General features: G+C 39.6%; 1 protein-coding gene across 1 annotated transcript; it reads left to right on the top strand.

The window, feature by feature from the left end:
- Positions 1–1178: 1178 nt before the first annotated feature.
- Positions 1179–4532, top strand: irx5a (iroquois homeobox 5a). Its single transcript, XM_079468763.1, has 3 exons — positions 1179–1746; positions 2686–3091; positions 3528–4532. Exons 1-3 carry the CDS (start codon positions 1501–1503, stop codon positions 4217–4219), a joined length of 1344 nt encoding a protein of 447 aa, XP_079324889.1. The 5' UTR covers positions 1179–1500; the 3' UTR covers positions 4220–4532.
- The last annotated feature ends 12019 nt before the right edge of the window (positions 4533–16551 follow it).

A 16551-nucleotide genomic window follows, 5' to 3' on the forward strand; every position in this document is an offset into this window, starting at 1 on the left:
ATAGGCTACTCCGCGGAGTTCATAACTATCTTCCCCACTTCTGTTTTAAATTGTTTGCGAGCTTTTGCACGGTACAGTTTAACAAAAATACTATTACAATTTGGACTAGATTTAAATATTTGGGCAAGTCAGTAATTTATCTGTTGAACTTGTGTTTTATTTATATGCATTATTTATTCTGTTTTAAATACATCCATATATGCGACGTTACACGCGTTTTTAAAGATTAACCATGTAGATTGCGAGAAATCAACATATTGCGAGAAATCTACATGCGCATTTCCTCCGCCGCAGAGAAATGTATATGTTTGAATCAAAGGGATTTAGAGCCCCTGGTCGTGACGGATTTGCCGTGGTTCATATGGTCTTAATCTGTCGGCGCTTGGGGCTTTGGTGTAAAGGAGAAGAAGATCTAGCTTGTTCCGGGATCTAATGCGCGAAACTGTCCGGTGGACAAATCAGTTAACACTTGTCAAAAGTTACTTCTTCACTCTCTCACCGCTGAGAATTGATCGAAGCACACAAGCAGTCTCGTTTGCTAAAATGGTTCGACAACTACTGGAAATAATTATGTTTCCAATTAATAACCTAGGCGAGAAAAAATGGTCTAAAAATACATAATCTCCACAAATTATTTTCAAACGCGTGTCAATTTTTAAGCAACGTCAAAAAAGGTCGCTCATATTCATTGGTCACATGTACAATGTACATGTTGCAAAAGTATTTCTACACGCTCAGACTGAGCGCAGGCAACCACCAAAAACCAGAAGGTAGAAGAACTGCAAATTGTAGTACTTGTAGCGTCTCCTGTCGTATTTGGCAAGCCGTCCCAGGAAGATAACAGTCCGTTTGCTATTAACCATGTGTAAAAATGAAGGCTTCGTGTATTTAGAAAATGAGCAAAGTTGAAGTTGATGTACTTGCTCGCATGAGACCGCCATCCAGGGGCTGTAGCTGCTCAGTCTAAGGCAATGAGGCTTGTTAGAGACAAAAATAGGGGATAGCGGGGGAGATTGTTAGTGAGTGACATGGTACGATTGTAAAGAGAGAGAGAGAGAGAGGGAGAGAGAGAGCGTCTCGTAAGCCAGCTCCAGTTTGCTTTCCTCCGATGACTACACCCCGAGAGGAGGAGCGAGAGGCTCATAGTAGGCGTCAGAATCCTCAATTTCCAACTTAGCATCCTGGCAGGACACTCTCCGATGCAAAGCCCTATCAGAGAGCAAAAACTTGTTCTGCGCGTTCGGCATGAGAGACACAGCGCGCTCACAGGGTGAAAGAGCGGCTCGAAAATCCGCGTGAGAGTGAAAAAAACCTGGCTGCAGCTTGACAACGACTTGTTAATCAGTGTGAAGTCTATGCATTCGTCGATCTGTTTAATTTACATTACCTCTATCACAGTGAGGAGGACGGGGGTCTGGAACTCTATGAGCGAGCGCGGAGAGCGCCGGAGAGTTTGAGGGCATAGAATACAAGTGAAAAGTTTATACTTGGATCTTCACCATGGCGTACCCTCAGGGCTACTTGTATCAGCCATCCGCCTCTTTAGCACTCTATTCGTGTCCTGCCTACAATACGAGTGTGATATCGGGACCCCGGACTGAGGAACTAGGGAGATCTTCATCTGGCTCTGCTTTTGCTCCCTATGCCGGATCTACAGCTTTCACCAGCGCCTCGCCAGGCTACAATTCCCATCTTCCGTACAGTGCTGATGCAGCCGCCGCCGCTGCCACTTTCACTTCTTATGTGGTATGTGCGTTTTGTTTTCTTATATATTCTTTCATATGAAAAGTTGTTTCCAGTTGCTGCAAAGTGTTTTATGTGTTCCGCGTATGACGCACACATTAAGCATCATTTAATGCAGCGCAACATTTGCGGTTTTAAATAATCAAATTTGCATTGCCGGAATTTGTTGGGTTTAATAATTCTTAAAATACTAATAATTACAAAATTATGATCAAAGGAAAAGTATGCCCAAACAGACATAACTAACTAAATGAGATTAGTATATTACCCAAACATTTCTTACAAACAAATTCCATAATTACAACAGAAAGAAACATGGTCACAAACGCGCATAATAACACGATATAAATTATTGAATAAGCGTATTTTTTTCGATATTCCTCGTCCTTGCAGGAAATGTCTATTTAATGATGAGAACAATAGTTTCTAATATCCTATTGTAATAGACAACTTAAAAGGAAACATGTTCTACTGGCTATTTAGATGTGAACTATATATCAGCAGACCAGCCCTGGTCAATGCGTGTACAACACACTGTCAGATGACCCAATGGACTTTAAGGCTGCAACTTCTAATTAGCTCTATCATATGAAAATAAACAGTGTCGCAGCTCACTGTATGACCATAAACAAACATGTGATTTTTAAGCTAAAGTTATTGTATTTGCATTACATAATCGGCATTGCTGTGAAATTAGGCAAATTACAAAATAAAAACGATATGCAGCCTACTTGACCCAGTGGCCTCGCGCTGTTTTAAATAATTCGATTTGAAGTGTACATGTGGCATACATGTGTGTGTTTGTCTTTGCATGTGTGTGCGTATGAGAGTGTCTGTTTATAGTGTGTTTTGTATGTTTGTGTTAGTGATCTGTTACTAATTTTATATCGTGTCGAAATAGTGAAATCTGGTTAATCAAGCAATTGCTTTGGCTCCTTGCAGAGCTCCCCGTATGACCACACGACAGGCATGGCCGGATCTATAGGGTATCACCCATATGCTGCTCCCTTGGGCTCATACCCGTATGGGGACCCAGCTTATCGGAAGAATGCTACCCGGGACGCCACAGCCACACTGAAAGCTTGGCTTAACGAGCACCGGAAAAACCCGTACCCCACCAAAGGCGAGAAGATCATGCTGGCCATCATCACTAAAATGACCCTCACTCAAGTGTCCACCTGGTTCGCAAACGCCAGGAGAAGGTTAAAGAAGGAGAACAAAATGACCTGGACCCCACGGAACCGGAGCGAGGACGAGGAGGAAGACGAAAACATCGATCTAGAAAAAAACGACGACGACGAGCCAAACAAGCCCACAGACAAGGGAGACTCCACAGACACAGAGGCAGGTCTGTAGAAAAATCATAAATTTTTCATCGCAGTCGTTTCCACTCCGGGCGCAAAATTGATTGCTGGTTAATGGTGGTATATTATTTATAATGGGAGAATTGCTTTAAATAATAATCACCTTGAACTCCTCTAATTTGACTTCTTATGGACTGAGGTTTCCTGGTGACGTACAGTGTTTTGCACTTGATTTATCTCTGGCTGCATAATAAGGACACAGCTGGCGCACGGAATCTAATTTACAGCATTAAATAGCCATATTATTGATATTATTATTATTATTGTTGTTGTTTTTGTTATTATAAAAACAATTTTATATTTATATTAAATGTGTAACTAAAAAACGCTGCACCCCTAATTGTAAAATATTTTTATTTTTAAAACACAAAATAAATGAATTAAAACTAACGCGTTGACTATTCTGCTTACTTTTTTCAGATCATAAACTTATCAACCCAGGGGAGATGCCATGCGACAGGTTTAAAGAAGAGACACATTCTAAAGATCTTGATCCACTTTTGACAGACTCGGAATTAAAAGACTCAGAGGAGAGGACGGACTTGCTCGATGAGCAGGCAAAACCCACCACCTCTTCGCCTTCCATTCTACAAAGAGGAAATGATCTCATTACGCAAGAGAAGCCATCACAACCGGGCCACGCCACGAGTACGGGGAGCAGCAATGTAACGTCTGTTATTCACTCCCCCCCTTCGGCGCCCAAACCCAAACTCTGGTCACTGGCCGAGATCGCCACGTCTTCGGACAGGTGCAAGGGGAGCAGTGAGGCCCCGCAGGCCGCAGACCTGGGTCAAAGCACAGTCATAGCCAGAGCTGCCTCGCCGTCCCGGTCGTCCTCTCAGTGCCCTCTCCCCAGCAACACTGTACTCTCTCGGCCTATTTACTACACATCTCCTTTTTACCCAGGCTACACGAACTATAGCACTTTCGGACATATCCACAGCAGCCACGGCACCAACAATAGCTCTACGGCACATTTTAATGGATTAAGCCAGACGGTTTTAAACAGAGCCGAGGCTCTTGTCAGAGAGAGCAAAGTAAGAAGCCAAACGCACGTAGATCTTTGTAAAGACTCGCCTTATGAGCTAAAGAAAGGTATGTCAAACATTTAATACCGGATTCAACGCCAATCACACGGACATGTATTTATTATTTGTGGTTGCTTAAAAGAAGAAGCAAAAGAAGACGCAAAAGATCATTTCGATTACAAAAACTCGAGGACAATTATTTTCTGAGTAAATGCTTATCCTAAAATCTTAGTTTCTGAAAGGTAATCAAGAGGATGTAACTTCTAAGAATTGTCTTAAACGCTGCAGCCGCCTGAGTCTATTTGTATTAAAGACTAATATGTATATTTAATGTAGCATTTTGTATTTAAAATGGACAATACACTATCTTTGAAGTAAATTATGGTAATGAAAATGTGTGCAGCGACTGATTTGAAAATATGCTGGCTGTGAATGTGAATTTCATAGCTGCACAAACGACAGAAATAACACAAGGATGTGACGGATGACATCATCATGGCCGGAAAAGTATTATTGCCAAACGCAATGCAATGCCCCTAGCAAAAGTTAAATCGGTCTGAAAATACTCTGAACCAGTAGGTAAACCGTGTGTTAATATGTTTTTTTCTGACTCAGAAAAAGCAGCGGCAGAGATTTTTAAACTCATGCGGTGTGGGAAAAAGCCATATGGGGATGAGAGTTTGCAAACGCTCCTCGGTAGATTTTTACATAGGATTCTCCTGATAGCATTGGTTATGAACAACACTCATCTGTCATTTGCAAGCTGAGAGAGGGTTCAACGGGTGAATATTGATATGACAACAGCGGCAAAAGTGTCGAGCAGTCATTTAACCCAATTACATTCCAACCGCGTCGTGTTATATGCAAAGCAATCAGGTGGCGAACTCTAGTAATGAGTTCGATTTTATGCCAAATTTAGACCTCATTACTATGTCCTAGGCGTGGCAAAGTGGTTAGAGGCGCGCGGCGATGCGGAGTGGGCCTAGGAGCATACTGTTCTGTTATATCATTAAATGGTAGGATAGGCTTAATAGCGTTTGGATTATGGACGCTGATGGTTTTCAAAAGTGTAGCCAAGGTGCTGTGACTATAAATGTCCCCCTGGCATGGCCTGTCCCTCAGTACTTTCCTGCACGGCTGCACCTTTACCCTCACCCGCAGGTAGGTGTCACACTTGCTCTTATTTTCAAGGCCTGAAACCTCTTCAAGCGCAGGGATCCGAGTAATACAGTTACCATCAAAAACTAGAAAAATGTTTAAAGACTTCAAGTGCCATGCAAAAAATGTCATCATGGAATTGTTGGCTATTTATAAGCAGAAAATACACAATTTTGTAAGAAAACTGCGATAGTACGAGACAAAACAAATCATATTTATAACCAACACGACAAACTGCTATTTATTTAAACATTTATGTTTTAATTATTTTAACACAAAATGTAAAATGTATTTCCTGAAATTACTTTATTTATCTTGGTCTCGTGATATTTTATTGACTGTCGTTGCATTGGATGTACACACATTAATTTAAAACTTAATTACTGCTACTAAACATTTTTATTGTTATTATTATTATTATTGTTGTATATATCGAACGTGGTTATGTATATAATTTTTATCGGTTTTTACAATTACATGTTGATATTATTTTTATTACTAAGAGAAGGAAGAAAAGCAAGAGGCTTGATTCAGTCTGAGGTCGTGTCATTAATCTCTATAGTTTACTTTGCGCACTCCAGTTGAAAAGTCCCCTGGGTTTTCATTTAATTCCCCTGGCTCTAATGTCCTTCCCCGGCAGCAGAGCGGCTGAGGGGGCGGCTATATTTAATCTCTCGGAGGTTATGGAGCTGCCGCTGCACCACATCACCCGGCTAAATAGCATAATTATGTTTTTCTTTGCTGATCCCTCTAGGAGTTGAAGCATTCGATGCAATGCCCCATTTGCGCATAAGCCCTTTTAGAAGTTTTAAAATGCAGGAATTTATATTCTTGAGGGACGATGGCTGTTTTTTTCCTTTATTTTAGTGAATATATATAATAAACATCCGTTCGCATAAATTGTCACATTTTCAGAAAATAACCTCTCTTATGTTGACATTCTTAGGTTTTAATATTAAAATATCGATAATAATCTCATTTTACGCATGGTAAAAATCTATTGGAAATTTAAACGAATAGACGGGGAATATGTAAAAGCCGATTCCAACCCATATAGGCACAATAGAGACAGACTTTTGAACACAATGAAGATGTCTAATTTATTTTTGAAAAAGTGGTGTAAAATCCATCTCCCTAAATGTTGCTTTTAGTGGCATAAAAGCAAAAACAACCACACATTTCACGCAAAGAAAGAGAACACATGCCTGTGATAAATATCTAGCATGTTTGATGATCTTTTTATGTGTATTATTTAAGGAAAACAAAAAAATTGGGTATTTTTTGTTCGTTCGATTAGCATTAGAAGAATTCTATTTGAATAATAAATAAATGCTATGTATATTTTACACACGTACAGATTATTTCGAAGTGACACCAACACTTGTGAAGCGATCTATTAATCGAGAAGGCTGTCGGAATCAGGTCGGCGCTTTTCTGAGAATCAATACAGCAGTGAGCGCGAACTCCGACATCATCCCACACGACTTTGTTCAACTTTCTTTCCCGCGTCTCTCTTTCCGTTGAATGGATTTCAGGCTCATTGTTGGAAGAGATCCACACTCACAGTGTGTGTGCGTGTCAAGTGAGTGCAAGACAGTTCCCACGTGCAAAAAGACCAATCTGGCAGATCGGTAGAAAAAAGCAATAAGAAAATATATTTAACCAACGACCTATTGAACAAAAATCCCGTAATTGAAATTTTCGTTTGTCAAATTAGTATAGACTGTGCGTAATAGTGAAATTTAACGAAATTAATTTAATTAAAGCGTTTTAGAGATTCTCATACAGTTGAAAAAATATACAATGAGCCTGTTGAAAAGCCTTGTCATTCTCTACAGGCTGCTCGATTACAAGCAATTCGCCTAAAAACGCAACAATTATATTTTTAAGCAGAACACTTATATTTTTAAGGAAAAAAGATATTTACCCTTTAAATATATTTTTAAGCATTGAAAAACATATACAAGTAACAACCTAAGCGATCAAGCATTTCGGTTTTCTATAAATTGCCTGATAAATCCCTCGTGGTAATAAATATGGTATTACATATTTCCATGTGTTTGCATATATCCAAGAATCGCCTACAGGAGCTACGTAACTAGCTAAAACCAAATACCAAATCAACCTTTTTCGTGATCCGTGGTTCTGCACCAATAGACATGGAGTTTAAACAGATACGTCTAACAATTTCGATATTTTACTGATCTTAATCGTTCAGAGTTTAAATTACACCTGCCAAGTAATCGAGGAGCAATGGGCCTCTCCAAAAACACAGGTAACGTCTATGGCGTAATCCGAACCTGTTGATAAAAATGAGCGTTAAATCACCGTTTAAATGCACGGGACAAGGTGTTCAAAAACGGATTTCGAAGTAATACCAACAGTCCACCTGATAACAGCCAATGACTATTTGATCCCTCCACACCGACACGACTCCAGCTGAGCAGAATCAAATTCAGCTCGAATGTGTTATTTGACCTGCTCATATGCGTTGGGACATGTGCTAGGCACCAGAGCAAGTGTGGCCAAATTCAGAATGGTGTGTGTGGTTGTTTCCTTTAAGTGAGCAATAAACCGGTGGATTTACCCCGCCAGTTATGTAAAAAATATACCTGCTTGACGGGAAGTCTGAGAAAGAAATTAGAAAGCTGCGTTGTGAGCGCAGATACAAATATAGGGGGAACTCGTAAAAATGTGTTTGAATGTGAGAAATTGTCCACCAAACATAATCTCCAAACCCAAACTCTCCATAAAGAAATTCAGTTGGCCTCATCCCTATGCTGGGAATACCTCCTCCCTTTTATTTAATTATCCAATCCCACTGAGGAACCTCTTAATTAATTATGGGTGCTAAAAATTCACACCAGCTGTTTCTATCTTCCTCTCTCTTCACTCCGCGCTGCTGCCGGGGCGAGGAGTGTGACGCGACCACGGGGCGTAATTTTCACAAATTAGCCAATTTTCTCCCACAAAAATCGAGCTGTTGTCATGGCTGCTCTGACGTACATCCTTTCACGGACTCCGACGGGGGGGGGGGGGTGTAGATGGCTTTTCGGCAAAGTCAAGGCCCATTCGATGCTTATAAATCGTTCGCGTTAAAAGAACATTTTAGATAGACAGACGCAAATCGTAAGTCGACCCAGATGAGTTGACAGGGTGTGATTTACTGCTATTTACTCCCACTTTAGCCTGGACTTCACTGTTTTCCTGTGACTCTCTAGGGAGAGATTACACGTGTCATTTTCAGCCTTCTGATGGTTGGAGTCAAACCTTCATACATGCCAAATATTTGTAAAAGAAAAAAAACGTTAACGAAATATTTTTACTTTAAAAAAAGAAGACATAAGCTTTTGAACTAAGCTATACTGTCCTATGATGTAAAAATAGCAATTGTTTATTAGTTTATTTAGGGTCCGTAAGGCTATATTAGTATATAAATCCACATGTCATCTGTTATCAGATGACTGCATTCACAAACTTACAATATTTAAATGAAATACAATTACAAAAGAAAATTGTCATTTAATTAATCTAAATTAAATGATCCTACTACTTGTTTACCTTCTAACATAAGCATGCAGCTATTTTGATTATTATTATTGATAATTATTAAATTACAATATTGAGCGCAAGACAAATATTTTATACAACAATCTAATCCCCTCAACTTTAATTTGTCAGAAACTGGACCATATCCCACCCCTCTCCAGCTACTATTTAAATCCAATGCAATCAGTAGCATAAACATAAAATGCATATATGAAAATATGTTTGTTAACAAAACAACTCGCAAAATATGACTTGACAATCCATTCATTTGACTTTCATTGAGATGGCTTTCAAAGGTCAAATTACAAAGCTTTTTTGCTCATAAGCTTTGTGCGAAATCTGCTTTGCAAATATAATTATTTTATTCCTGTTCTGTATTTACTGTCACTTCAATTCACTGTAGGCCTCTGACATATCAACTTTTAAAAGGGGAAGCTGTACAAGCATGGAAACGATTCACCTCAATGCAGATGTAAATGCTTTTTCATTGCAAGGAACGAAAACAGAGAGTTTTCAACACATTAGGCTCAAGTCCTAAGAGTCCCACCGCACCACTTTGCCTAGATAAGCAGCTAGTATTATTACATTCTTAATGGTTCAGATGAAGATTGATGAACTGTTTTCTTTTGGGCACTTCACAAGGTCCACGAGAATGGGGGCAAGGAGAGGGGGATGGAGGAAAGAGGGGATGAAGGGAGGTCTACATGCTGCCTGTTTATTTACATTTGGCCTTTTTAAATGATCCCTTTCTTCGAGACATCTGTTCCACATTATTACACTGATATTTAGCCTAATGGCCACTCTGATGCGCTGCTTTGTGAGATAGCAGGAGCAAGCTATTATCTTCAGCCCACCTGGGGGAAAAGCCAAGCTTGATGATGGAAGTTATGCAGGAGAAAGGGAGGAATCGTAAAAAAAAATTCTGACTCTTACCATTATTATTATTTTATTTACAGAAATCTGACCAGTTTTCTGAGATTGTTACCCCTCTCAGGCTCATGGATGCAAATGTGAGCTGTGTAATTGGATCAGTTCCCCAGATACAGATAAATGGCTGATGCTTTGCTGGGGTTATTTTGAGCTGAGTGAGGACAGCAGTGTTTCTCTATGTACGTGCACACGTTTGTGTGTGTTTAGGGAACGTAAATGGGAAGGAATTGAGACGCACTTTATTCAGTCACAACACTGTGTGGCTGGACCTACAAATCACACACTAAATGAGGAAATAGTGAAATAATTAAGAGAAGGCACTTGCAGATGATGTACAAACAGCAATTAACATTTGCAAAAAAAAGAGACTCAATATAAAGTCTTTTGGCAAGCCCACACACAGGTATTTCAAATTTACATTCACAACAGAGCTCAAGAAATGAGTAACAAAATCCCAAAAATCTATTTCCAAAAAACAGCGTTCTGACTATAGGCCAGCCGAGAGAGCACTAAATGGCTCTCTGAATGGCAGTATGCTTTACAGCCATAATAGGTAATCTTATCAATTGTGGTCCCTCTTCAACCCACTGTGCGGGGCGACTCTCCGCAAACTCCCCCAACAAGCCCCCCCCCCCCCCTCTCAAGACGACACCCTCGCAAACACATAAATACCTGTTACGGGGGCAAGCCTCCGTCCAGGCTCAAATAATCAATTGACCTAATTTTCACTTAAGGCACCATTTCCAGTCTGAGAAGCAATTCTTTGGCTGAGAATACCAGAGCCATCTGGGCAGGATGGTGTAGCATGCCATAATTTCAACTGCCTGCCAAACACAGAGCAATGGGGCCACAGTGAAACATTGTGCTACAGAACAGAGGAGAGATTTCAACACAAGCTCATTTCCGTCTGATTACCATTCAGGTGAGCCTTGGCAATGACTGTCACTGATAAAACGAGTTCTTTTAAAAGCACATTTGCTGTTTAACCATTGTTCTCATGGCCCCTGAAGCGCCCGGACAGGGATTCACATATAATGCTGACATATGAAACTTACTTTTCACTTGCCATTGTACAATGAAGCACAAGAAACAGCATAACATGTTTGCCAGAAGCAATTATTTGAATAAAAGTCCTCACAACCTCACTCTTTATTTTTGTGTGTGTGCAAGCTGAATTCAGTGCTGCTGCTTACCCTCAAGAGAAACATTTCAGATTTTGTATGGATCTGATTTATTAGCTTGTCAAGGGAAGCATTGTTGTAGATGGCAATCAAAAAGCACTTACCTATCCCCAACTAAAATGAACACTTTTTTCACAGTCTAATTTCTTCAACTCCCACGGTGGGGATGGCAACTTGTTTGATGAGGCATAAAATTATGATAAACGAATTTATTGCTTCGCTGATCATCAAACTGTGGTAGTATATACTTTTTTTTCTAGTGACACATTATACAGATCTGTCGTCATCTCAGATGGGCAATGGGATGACATTTTACCCCCTTAACCTGCCTGACCCCGGGTCAGCATGAGTGGAAGCAAGCCTGCGCCGGTGGAAAAGCAAGACAAAGGACAGTTTAATAGAAGGTTAAACTGGAAACAGGAGTGAACTGCTTTGAGGGACGCTTGCTCTCGACTTTCAGTCTCTGATCAGTGCGTGAGAAAAGACAGAAGTAATCAGATATCTACCTCTTGCTTTCTTCTCCCTCTCTTGTCTCTTCACCATCACTCTCTCTCACTCTCTCTCTCTCTTTATGCCATCCATCTTCCTTAAAAAAAAGAAGCGAGAAAAGAACTGACACAAAAGCATCATTACACTGATTAGAAATCATCATGAGCACTAAAGACACAAACATCATGTTGTGAAATGAGAGGGGCCGATCAAGAAATATTCCATTAGGTCATTCATTCCACTTGCCATTCTAAATCCCAACAATGATTAATGACCTATGGGGGGTTGTATTCTAAGCGGTCGCCGAGGGGTCAAAAGCAGTTCTGCATATCTGCTAAATAATCCCTTCGCTCATCCTTTTCCCCTTCATCGCCTCGCTCACAAATCTGAGCCAGTTTTATACTGTTTTACTCGTTGCTTAAATGTTAATGCGTTCCTCTTTATCTTCTTTTTTACTTATTTGTGTGTCTTTTCTCTAGAGTTCACAAGTTTTTGTCCACAAATAGTGTCCGTATTTCTTCATAAATAATACCTTTTCAAGGTGCACCTTTAAATCCATATGGTTTTATTCCTGTCGTGATGGCAACTGAAGAATGCATCATAACACATTATCTATATTCAGCTGTCCCTTCTGTCATTGTGTTGCACTCCTCTGCTAGCACAAGAAAAATATCAGATTAATGTCTGAAGTATGTCAATGCATTCAGTAAACCAATTAATTAAAAAAAAAATTTAATTTCTGGTGAATGAAATTGAGGCTGTAAGGTATAGACGTACAGTCTGTTTAATGGGTTAGAACTTTTTGTTGATCGTTCAGCTGATGCAACACTGAACACCTTTCTGTCACATCTTTCTTTTTTTATGTGACAGGAGCTCAAGACAGCACAACCTATTAAACAGACTGTACATATCATTCACACACTCTTTTTCGAAAAAGCATCCACTCTGAATGGTGTAACAAGATAATGAATCGGTTCAGTGACAAAAAAGTTCTCTAAAATAAGAAAGCATAAGTTATAACGTGTGCTATGCCTTTCAAATTGACATCCAAACATGTTGAATATACTATGCAATGGTAGCGGAAATGGTACCAGTTATGAAATTCAGAATACAGAAACTTCTCTGTAAAACATGATTAGTCTTGACCAAGACAGTGGCATTCAGTGTTAAAGTCCCAGTGAAAAAATATTTAGTTAAATGATATTTAGTTAAAATCTGAAAAAGCACTTCCGTTAACTCCATCCCTTCAACTGTCAGTCTGCTACCAGTTCCATTTCAAAACGCACCAGCTGTTTTTATACATCCAATCAAATCCCACATGAAAAAATGCAAGCCATGCCCACTATTTTTTTATAAAACGTGCCTTGTTTTTGCTTGATTAACCTACCGATCATGTCGTGTTCATCTGATTGAAACAAGATATATATTACAAGGGGTGGGAAGCAATATCGATTCACATATGAATATCGATTCAATCTGCTAGCGAATTGATTCACAAATTTCAAAAATATATTGTTGAAACGTTACTAATTATAATTACGTGATGTCTTTGGAACAAATAAGGCGGAAGTCAACTGCAAGAGCGGTGCAGCACCCGGACCTTTTACAGAGTGCACACCTCACGGGTAAACACAGCAGAGCATACAGTAGCAGTAGAGAAAGAGAAAAAAACTAATACATTCAGCCACGTAGGACTAAACTGCAAGATAAACGGATAAAGGATGGTCTTTCTCTGCATCGGCTCTGTGGAATGAGTGAGCAGCAGGGAGAAACAATTACTATACCGCAGCTGACTGGTCAGTAAGTTCCCAAATCCTGTCACTGTTTAGAACATAAACATACTTCTGTAAATATGCATAGACAGAACTGGGTGCTCTGCACGGGACTAATAAACTAATATTGGTAAAATATCTGCTCTCTTAATGTATGTGTGTATGATGATTTTGCCATACAGCGGGGAAGTGACTGTCATTTAACATACAGATTCCCACCCGTATATATTACTGATATAAGGCATTAAAGTGATCTTCATATACAAGTGTTTTGCTTGAAAAGGTACAACCGTTTCAAATCGTAATGAACCTGAACTAATTCTAACTAAACTAAACAATTGTATTAGTCCCTTATGATTTGCATCTTAAGGATAATTGTTATTTAAAATGTTATTTAATATATTAGATACAGTCACACCAGAATAGAAATACTTGCAGCCATAAATGTTGCATGTTGAACAATGTTAAACAAAGCAATGACATCTCCTCCCTGTCCTTGACCTGTTAACTCATTCTTCTCAAGTGTGCCTCATTCATTAGCATTTCTCCTCATTCTCTCTAATACTAGTTTATTAATCACAAGTATTGACACACACATATAAAACCGACCGACACTTGATGTCATACACTCAGAGGGCCCAGTGCCCGTGAAGATCTTAATGCATATGCAAAAACCTTATCACTTGAACAGCTCAATACCACAAAGGTTTTAGCTGATTTATGAGATGGATTGCAGGGGTAAATCATTGAACAGATGTATTAAGCTGTGTAATATGCATATGGTGAGTCTGTCTTAGTTTGGGTGCATAACTGCTTTGATGTGGGCTATTAAGACTAAGTGCATGTGATTTTAGTGTCTGCCCTATATTCTCAACAATGATTACGATGATCAATACATATGATTTGTATGTCGTTGGTCATCGATCGGATACAGGAGTTGCTGACCTTCTCTGAAGGAGCTTTTGTACCATCACCTACATTAGAAAAGGACACAGAGCGAGAGCCAGGAGGGTTATCCACTGCAAAAAAGACCACACATTTACATTTTTTTATTTTATGTAGTGGCATTAAAAAAATTGAATTACCTTGTTACCAAATACTTTTTCTATGTCTCACAGAATGAAAGGCAGTTTGCTTTGCAGTCAATGTTCAATTTTGTCAGACACCCCAAGGGCATCCTTCAAGATACAACATGTGCAGAGATGCGCAATCAAGGGTTTTTCCAACATGCAATCTCACATGCTAACACTGCTTATATATTTTTTAAAGAGATGAAGCACATACCAAACCAGCTGGTAAGTCTTTTGTGTGGCTTAATAAATAAGGCTTTGCTGCTTTGAGAATGACTGATGAGTTTGGCTGTCTTATTAATTATTATTACTAAATGATGCCAGTATGGATATCCACATCTAAGTAGTTTGGGAGGAGATAGGCCTGAACAGGGAAGCCCTCTGGAAAATTCCTTTACATTGCACACACACTCAGACATCTGCATGTTTTGTTTCATTGGGTGATATTTTAACAAGCCATAATACAAATGTCTTCTCAAGGTTCCCTCCCAATATGACTTGACGCTTAAACAGATGAAGACCAGGATAAGAAGAGAGAGCTCTCTCGGAAATGTGGTGCACACTACTCCGACTGTTTTGGAAATACGGAGTTGTGACATGTGAGATGTGTTTACAGATGATCCAACACTCAAAATGTCTTCAGTTCTAATTCGTTACATTTACAGAAGTTGCAGGGGGAATAAGAAGATACTTCCGTTTACCTTTATAGTCAAACGATCATGGAGAATTATAATAAATTAATTTAGCACTATCAGAGATGCAAGATATCTCACACTTGTTCTCTCATTGGCAGGTTTATCAAAGTACCTATGTCAGACATGGTTGCTGGGGGACCTATTAGCAAGCAATGCAGTGTGATCAATAAAGAACACATCAGAGAAAGAGAGTGAGAGAGATTAGTTTCAGCTTACTAGCTTTATTAATAAACTCAAACTCAGGTCATGACCTGCTGGTTATTCACATTACTCATATGATGCTTAGATGAGAATTTGCAACCTTTTTAAATAAAAAAATACTCCACACATAGACTAAAAACAAACTGCTGAAGCACTATTTGTAAACTGATGCTAAACATTTCAAGCACAACTGAATATTCTGTTGTGAGCAGAAGAAGCTCTTACATGGTCTTACTGAGCAACAAAAAAACTACATTATATCATATATGAAATGACACACTGTACAATCCGTAAAATACACAATGCACACTGACAGGTTTTTAATACTGTTGTTACCTGGTAATTCTCTTTCTCTCACGCACACACACTCACCTGTGTTTCGACTTGTCAACAGTCTCAGGTTCCACCCAGCCCTAACATTAAGCAGACTGATTTCTGTCTGCGGGGCGGGTCAAAGTTTGAGTGAATTCCACTGTTGCAGTGTTTACGTGTAAACTTTTCTAAGAACGAAAACAAGGCAGAGACACCTCACACCAGAGGAGCCCTCCGCCAATACAAGCTCTAACACAAACCTGATACAGTCTGGGCAACTCGGCAGACCCTGTCTGGGGTAAGGAGCTCTGCAGAAAAGAGGGAGATGGGGAATGCGGGAGTGTAACCTTTTAAGTGTGGGCAATTGTACGACATTACACCGGATACTCTGTTGGTGCCCATTGCCCTCCCAGATTCCAAATTAAGGGCCCTGCCAATCATTACAGCATTCCTGCTTTGTGCTAAAGACCATGTATCTCTAACTGCCTCTCTTCTGTGAGACCCCACATTAACTCAAACACTATCGCCATGCTTATCGTTTGCATATTTGATTGTTGCTAGTTAATGTTGCTGAGAAGACATATATTTAAAAGGTTGGGGAACTGTATTATTAGACATCTAACCGCAGTCAGAAAACAGAAGTCTGGCAACACCATCGCAGAAAATTGCCACCAGGAATCAGAAGAAATTAGAGTGTGGTTTAGCCATGAAGTACACATCAACATCATCATTTGAAGGCGTTGGGTCTGTATCAGAATTTGTGTGCATGGTTCCAATCCATCAACAATATAAACATTTATGCAGTACCCTTACTCTCCCACTGGCCTAACAGACAGCCACACAAATATAAATTTTCAACATTGACGTCTTGTCAAATGGTGGCTTTCCGTGTTTTCATTAGAAACAGAAAAGAAACCAAAGGATGATTTTTCAATTGGCAACCTCATTATAACCGTTTCCCAAGGCCAGCCTAAAGGAATACAAAATACAAACACTTTCCTAGCATGCATTGCACTGAAATTGTACACGACAGCGTTCATTCACACCCAAAGGTATGGT

Source organism: Barbatula barbatula, assembly GCF_947034865.1.
Source record: "Barbatula barbatula genome assembly, chromosome: 1".
In the NCBI taxonomy this organism is placed as follows: domain Eukaryota; kingdom Metazoa; phylum Chordata; class Actinopteri; order Cypriniformes; family Nemacheilidae; genus Barbatula; species Barbatula barbatula.

Bases quoted from the DNA above. Each gene is read 5' to 3' on its own strand.
- irx5a (XM_079468763.1), top strand. From the start codon at position 1,501: ATGGCGTACCCTCAGGGCTACTTGTATCAGCCATCCGCCTCTTTAGCA. The intron at 1,747-2,685 runs GTATGTGCGTTT...GGCTCCTTGCAG, and splicing joins CCACTTTCACTTCTTATGTG to AGCTCCCCGTATGACCACAC. The intron at 3,092-3,527 runs GTCTGTAGAAAA...TACTTTTTTCAG, and splicing joins CTCCACAGACACAGAGGCAG to ATCATAAACTTATCAACCCA.